This window comes from Idiotropiscis lumnitzeri, chromosome 16, assembly GCF_059441095.1.
Source record: "Idiotropiscis lumnitzeri isolate Australia: NSW breed Sydney's pygmy pipehorse chromosome 16, RoL_Ilum_1.0, whole genome shotgun sequence".
Classification (NCBI taxonomy): domain Eukaryota; kingdom Metazoa; phylum Chordata; class Actinopteri; order Syngnathiformes; family Syngnathidae; genus Idiotropiscis; species Idiotropiscis lumnitzeri.
In genome coordinates, this window is record NC_142406.1 from 3,425,252 (window position 1) to 3,432,000 (window position 6,749).

General features: G+C 39.0%; 1 protein-coding gene across 2 annotated transcripts; it reads right to left on the bottom strand.

The window, feature by feature from the left end:
- Nucleotides 1-212: 212 nt before the first annotated feature.
- Nucleotides 213-3,753, bottom strand: fam133b (family with sequence similarity 133 member B). Of its 2 annotated transcripts, none has more exons than XM_088318204.1 (11): nucleotides 3,596-3,753; nucleotides 2,850-2,947; nucleotides 2,564-2,642; nucleotides 2,285-2,398; nucleotides 2,178-2,207; nucleotides 1,993-2,067; nucleotides 1,734-1,832; nucleotides 1,576-1,614; nucleotides 1,386-1,457; nucleotides 817-867; nucleotides 213-727 (listed from the first exon to the last, which is right to left on the bottom strand). In XM_088318204.1, exons 1-11 carry the CDS (start codon nucleotides 3,617-3,619, stop codon nucleotides 632-634), a joined length of 777 nt encoding a protein of 258 aa, XP_088174330.1. In that variant the 5' UTR covers nucleotides 3,620-3,753; the 3' UTR covers nucleotides 213-631. The 2 variants fall into 2 exon arrangements, with proteins under 2 accessions (XP_088174330.1, XP_088174329.1); XM_088318203.1 differs by having other exon boundaries at nucleotides 1,576-1,617.
- Nucleotides 3,754-6,749: the final 2,996 nt, after the last annotated feature.

Sequence of the window (6,749 nt, forward strand, 5' to 3'; positions counted from 1 at the left end):
CCTGGGTTAGAGTACGTGTGAAAAATCAAAGTTAAAAAAGAAATTAACACCAATGATTGCATCAGTCAATTTTAACATTTTTTTTCGCAGGTTAAGTTGTCTGTTTAGTAGTTTAATAATGAAAATAAAACATGCGTGGTAACAGTAAAAGCAAATGATGGATGGAGGTAGTTGTGCTAATAAAGATAAACCTTCAAAATGTCATCCTGGAGTAATGGCTAAAATGTGACTTTATTCATGAACTTGCAGTTCATACGTGTGCGCAGTTGTGTAGCAACGAACGGAGACGTGTTTTATCGTACAGGTCCAACTTCAATATGAGGCTGGCGTGACATCAAGCGTTCAGCTCGACATGCGAAGGAGGAAGCAGTTAATTCCTCAAAGAGGGAGAGTTCAGTTAACTGGAACATGGGCGGTGGCATGTGCTGTCAACAAAACTGCTAGCACCCAAAAAAAAAAAAAAAAAAAAGGGATGATGATGCACCTGATTCAACAAGGCTTCACAACATCAGCACAGCACTGCACTTGTCCAAATCTGAGCTGGATGTTTCTGGTGGTTGAGAAAAAAAAGAAAAAAAAAAAGAAAAAAAAAAAGAAAAAATTGCACTAGTAGTGAACAGTCAAGTCACAGCTAGTCCAGCTCCGAGTCCGACTGAGACGCCGCCTTTCTCTTCTTTTTCCTGTTGTGCTTCTTGTGCTTCTTTTTCCGCTTTTTCTTCGATTTGTCCTGTGTTGAAAAGATTTTTTTTCTTCCTGTCAGCTAAAACAGACCAACCATGTTTCTATGTGCTGCAACTTTTGATACTGTACTCTTACCACGATTTTCTCTTTTTCCTCACTACTTCTCTTTTTCTTCTTGGCGTCAGCCTGAAAGGAAGCGGGAAACAAAATAAAATGAAAACCATGGAAACAAAGGAAGTCTTGCAATAAACCCACCACCAAAACAATTATGTTTCACAACAATGGACTTTCTGACTGCGATGCAAATATACTTTCGGTTTCGCTGTTAATGACACTGGTACCTCAACTTGCAAATTTTTGCTTTAAGCCGTTTATTGCCACTCTCAATGTCACCAAACAACCTTAACGTCATCCCATAAAATATATTTGAACACAATTGGCAGCAACACAATACAATTCTCACATGCATATATTCTTTATCCTCTGCGAAAAATGACAAATATTATTGCAGCACATTTGTGTCTGTCTTTTGAATTTCATCAACATTTATGTATGAGTAATTTTGGTCGTCAAGGTGACAAAAGGCATAGTTGACGTTTGAATGAGACTAAGCCTGCCCCCAAGTGGTCATTAAGTGTTCTGTAAGTCTTGCTCATTCGACAATTTTGAAAGGAGAATGTCTGGTGTGGACCTTCAATGCTTACCATTTCCCCTCCGTCTGATTCGGCAGATGATTTCGGCTCATTTTTTATTTTCCTTCGACGGCTTTTGTCATCCTAGGCAACAACATTTAGTATCTTAATCAATATTCATAATGAATGGAAAAAAATAAGCATGCACAACTTCCAAGAATAGGTATTTTGTATTGCAACATTTGAACATGCTTGAAATCACCTTATTGTTATCGCCTTCTTCCTTGATCCTTTTCTTTTTCTTCTTGGGGTAAAAAGAGCGTTCAGGGTGAATGTTGGGATGTTGACAAAATATCAACGTTGTTAATTCTCAAAGTCAGAGTTGTGTTATTGAAAGGTAGATAAAAAGAGGAAAAAGACCTTTCTGTCTGCATCCGAGTCTGCATCCGAGTCATCTGACGCTCTCCTGGCTGACGACTTCTTTCTTTTTCGCTTTTTCTTCACGGCCTTCTTTTCGAGCTGTAAACAAACAAACACAGCAGTTCAGATGAGGTTCAACAGTGGTCACAGATCACCGCTGATCAGTCCCACTTCAAATAGACAAAGTCAAACATTCATAACATCAAATCAATCCACAGAAATGCCACCCTGGGCAACCACATGTGTGGTTTAGACTTACCTCATCTTCAGATTCTGAGGAGGAACTGCTGGAGGAATCAGAACTCGATGAGGAGGAGGAAGAAGATGAAGAATGCTTGAGCAAAACACAATAAAAGCGGGCTTCGTGAGATTTGAGGAAACTTGTTTTAACTTGACTAAATATAACAACAAAAGGTGCAGTGGAAATTGGAGGTCTCCCCTCACCCTACTGGGTTTCTTCTTCTTCTCCTTTTTCTGGACACAGATTATAAAAAATCAACATGAGATATCTAGGATATTAAGAGACATTTTTTAACGCGTGTATACTGCACCTCCTTCTTATCCTTCTTCTCCTCTTTTTCTCGCTCTCCTGCCTTTTTGTCTTTTTCTTTGTCGCTGGCACCTAACAGCTTTTCTCGGTTCTTTGCCAGCTCTTTCTTCCATCTCTGTGCTCATGGAAGAAATTCAACATGAGTCCATGAGACAAATTTTGTAAATCTGAAATTCAAAATGTTGAGTTTCATTGCTGCTTGCTTTGAAAAAAAACAAACAAACAAACAAAAAAAAAAAAACGCAGACACTGTTGTTGATTGAGAGATCCGTTTTCACACCTCATTCATTTTGTCCTCAAAGTCAGCCAAGGCTCGTGAGCCTTTTTTCTTCTTCTCCAGCTGCTCCTTTATCTCTTCCCTGTCGAAGACGGCGCAAATGATTCAAGTATATCAATTGTAAATCACATGCAGTTTTTTTTCCCATCAAATAATCAGTAGGCCGATTATTTTTAAGGGTAATGCTGTATGCTGAGTTCCTCTGCATTCATGGCTAAGCTAATTTTAGAATAAATATAAATATATATATATAAAATTTACAAGACAGTTTTTCCACTCCTATACCCACCATGTCGGCCGAGGTCTGCCTAAATAATCTTGAATGGTCGGTCCTGAGTTCTGTACCGGCCCTCTGGATCTTGCAGCGGCGATTGGATTTACATAGGCCTGGAAAGTCAAAGACACCACACATTGAACAAATCTCATGGAATGTAAAAATAGATACTTTAGTTATCCTGTGAGTGAAATCAAATTGTTGTTGCAAGCAATATTCAGTGATAAAATGTAGTGATATTACAGCGGCATTGTCATAAGTGTAATTATTTGAATGAAAAACTACTCCACGTGCAAAAAATTCTTATGCCGCTAAATAAATCATTTTATTGCGCCCCGTTCGTAACCTGACCAAGTACATTTCATGACAGGAGCATTCTCAACATGAACAAAAGTAGTAAGAAGTACAATGCACAAAGATATTGATATTTCCACGCCATGGTCGTTTTTTAATTTTTTTTAAGGGGCACACCTTTTAAATATTGATTTTGGCCAAAAGTCGTGCTAGCTTTACAGGGCTAAATAGCGCAACACTGCACAAAATAATGAGCTAAGGTGGAATCTTCTGCAGCTAGGCGCAGCCATTCTCGTTCACACACAACGTAAATAATTATTTGTGGCTACGGCATGAAATTAATAACACCACAATAAATGGCCTCACTTAAACGGGGGATTGCTGTCAGTAGTCTAGGCCTATCATTAGCAAGCTAGTGTGCTAGTCGCAAGATAATATTTACACGAAAACACAACCAATTAACTCACCACTCGATTGTCTCTCTTTCCCATTTTGGCTTAATTATAGGGGGGGATCTAACAAAAAACATGAACATTTGTGTTTTCTTGGTATCTGGCTAGTGCCCACATCTAAACGTTTTTTTCGCCAGGCGCTTCGTCTCCTTTTGCGTATAGAAATGAGTCGGGCCCGGTTCAACTGCAAGTGCAGCTGCCACCCTGTGGTCATTTTTTAGATTGCATGTAGATTGATCAACTCGCTAAAAATAAGTTTGGAAATGCTGTTCTGTTCATTTTGACTGCTTCTTTGTAATCCATCATATGGAGAAAAGCAGTGCAAAGTACAAATATCTGCTCAAACAGTCATGATAAAAAAAAAAATCACCGACCCCCCCCCCCCAAAAAAAAACATACTGAAGTTAATTATAGATACCAGGAAAGAATTATAAGAATGATAACCAAGTATTTGTACTCTGTAAATTCCTGTCACAGCCTGAACACTTATTAGGCACACCCGCACAATCTAACGTAGGTTTTCCATCACTGCAAACCAAAAGCACAATAAATAAGTTAAACAAATAGAGTGGTGGGGTCAAAATGGGTATAATCTATGGAAATGGACAGTTTATGTAGGAGTCTTGCAAAAATGTGTTGAGCAACAATTACATGCAATCGCAACGCCCGCCCCTTTTTTGTGGGTTTCAGACATGTCACAGTTGGTAGCTTTTTTGCAGCTCTAGCTTCCTTTAACGCTGCTGTGTCATCTCTGAACACTCTTCAAGTAAAACTTCCAAATGACACAATTTGTTTGCAAGGTTACATTGTAAAAGAATTAGAATCCAACACATATTTCATAAAAAGCGGCTTTTTATTCAGCTGGTGTAAAAAAAAAAAAAAATAAGACACCAATTCTTAAATTCATTCAATAACACCATGATTGTTTTGTTCCGAGTCCCAATTTGATGTGCTGAAAACGTGACGCAGGAACGTGTAATTTGAGTTACAAGACAGGTCAAGCTTTAAGTTTCAAAACAGTGAAACCTCTACAAGCTCAAATGCGGAATTCAGTTTTACTCATGTTTGAAATGTGATACTGTTACTGGCTAAGAAAAAAAAATATACAGTGATTGTATCAAGTTTAAAAGACTAAAGCAGTCATTACCAAAACGTCTATAAATCTAAAATATTTTGAGCTTTCGTCGCAATGTATGTCACAATATCAGATATGAGTCATTTCCAAACAGAATGTTCACACAGTGCTGAATCAAGCAGATAATGATTTGTTGATTATGTTCGCCAATTAGCAATTTGAAGTTGCTTTTTGTGGCAAAACAGTTCATACAGGCAGTTATATTCATACAGTAATGACTACAGTAACATAACGTGATAAATAGAACTGACAGTAGGACATGATCAATGGCATGATCATTGGACAGCTTGAAGAGAACCTGAAGGAGTTGCAATGTGGTCAGTTAGTAGCCGGAGGATGTGCAAACTGTGCGAAAGGTTTGGACACCCATACCAAAAACCTGAGAAAGAATGACTTTGTGTGTATGCGTCAAAAGTGTGTGCGTGTATGTTGTGTGTGTGTGTGCTAGCAGCACGACCAGTTAAGAGAAGGTATACCAGTGTTAAAGTATGTTACTGTTCTGCGAGAACTATATGGAAAAATACACCTCTGCAACTTTTTTTTTTTTGCTTGAAAAAAAAAAATGAAATAAAAATTGAACATAACGATATTTATAAAATAATGGGGAAGGGGGGTTAAGATGTCTGTGCATTATTAAAAATAAAAACACACGCACACATATGCAGCCACTCACAAGCTGAAGGAAATTCAATAAGCACCCGCAGAACACGCCAGACATTTTCAACAGACAAAATACTCTTGCCATACAACATTCCACTGACCCTCGCTTTGCTACCTGATCCGCTTTTGTGACATTTCTATGGGCTGACAATGCAAATATCAAACATTTTCTATAGTTACCGCTGCACTACAAACAGTACAGTATAGTCATCTAGCCATTTATACATTCCTCAGATCGTCAATTTATCCTCACACAGGTTCAGTAATCCTCCATAGAGTTGGTGTATGAATACTTTACACAACTTGATAAAACATGCATATAAGACTTGGCAATAAAATTAAATACAGAGTATTGGTAGCGCAATTCTATGCCAAATGTACTGATGAATCGTGCGGGTGGGACTAAAGCCACCTATTGCAAGCGTGTTTGTTACTGTATCACTTGCATATTAAAAAAAAATGAAAAAGTTATAAGAGACCTTGATGTTTAACTATCACCATGTCAGAAACATCAAGGGAGTGGCAAGAACTTTCATTTTCATCATTGCCGCAGCACCAGTATCAGCCCATGATGGTGATAAATGCCTTTAAGTGTGCTTGACCCCAAAGTTGCAAAGACCATTAGAATCCTGCTACTGGTCTGCAGTTGCTGGGGGCATCCTCTAGATGGCAGTATAACGTTTGTTAGGCGGCAGTTAAGTGGCACTTTGTCATGACTCATTTGTTTGGTGTCTACAGGGGCATCAGTGCACACTTGACGTGTTCATAAATGCGACCGTGCTTGTGCTTCACAAGTCCATAAAATAGCAGAAAGATCCATTTTAGGCATCGGGAACCCCCCGCCCCTTCCAATCAAGAAGACTCTGAAGGGTGTTCAACACTGGTCACACAGTGGCTGCTGCATGGAGTCTACAGTCCGCTCACTGATTAGTCCCAGTCATACAAGTGTCTTTGCATTGATAACGTAGTCAATCATCAACATTTTAGAACCTAAAAGCAGCGATTTCAATCCATCAGTTCACGGAAGGAGGATAGCTCTTGTGCATATCCGGGGCGGCGAGTCCTCATTCCGAGCATTACCGCCTTCTGCGTACTGTCCTCGAAGGGTTTAAGTATACTTTACCCACCACCTGATCGGTCATGCTTTGTTCTGATATACCACAATGAATCACTGCAGATTAATTTTTAACGGTGAACAGAAAAGGTACAAATATAAAACACAAAGTCGCACAAGGATTCATCCCCTTTTCATGATGACTACATTCATGGATGCGGCCAGATGGGTGATGCCTAACTGCTGGTAATTTATACACTTGTATCCACGGGATCTCAAGTTCAACTAGTAAATGAGGAAGCAACACCTAAAACATAAGG

Coding starts and splice junctions, on each gene's coding strand:
- fam133b (XM_088318203.1), bottom strand. CDS start 3,619: ATGGGAAAGAGAGACAATCGAGTG. Junction 2,643..2,849: donor GGCAGACCTCGGCCGACATG/GTGGGTATAGGA, acceptor CGTCTTCGACAG/GGAAGAGATAAAGGAGCAGC. Junction 1,833..1,992: donor CCTCAGAATCTGAAGATGAG/GTAAGTCTAAAC, acceptor GTTTGTTTACAG/CTCGAAAAGAAGGCCGTGAA.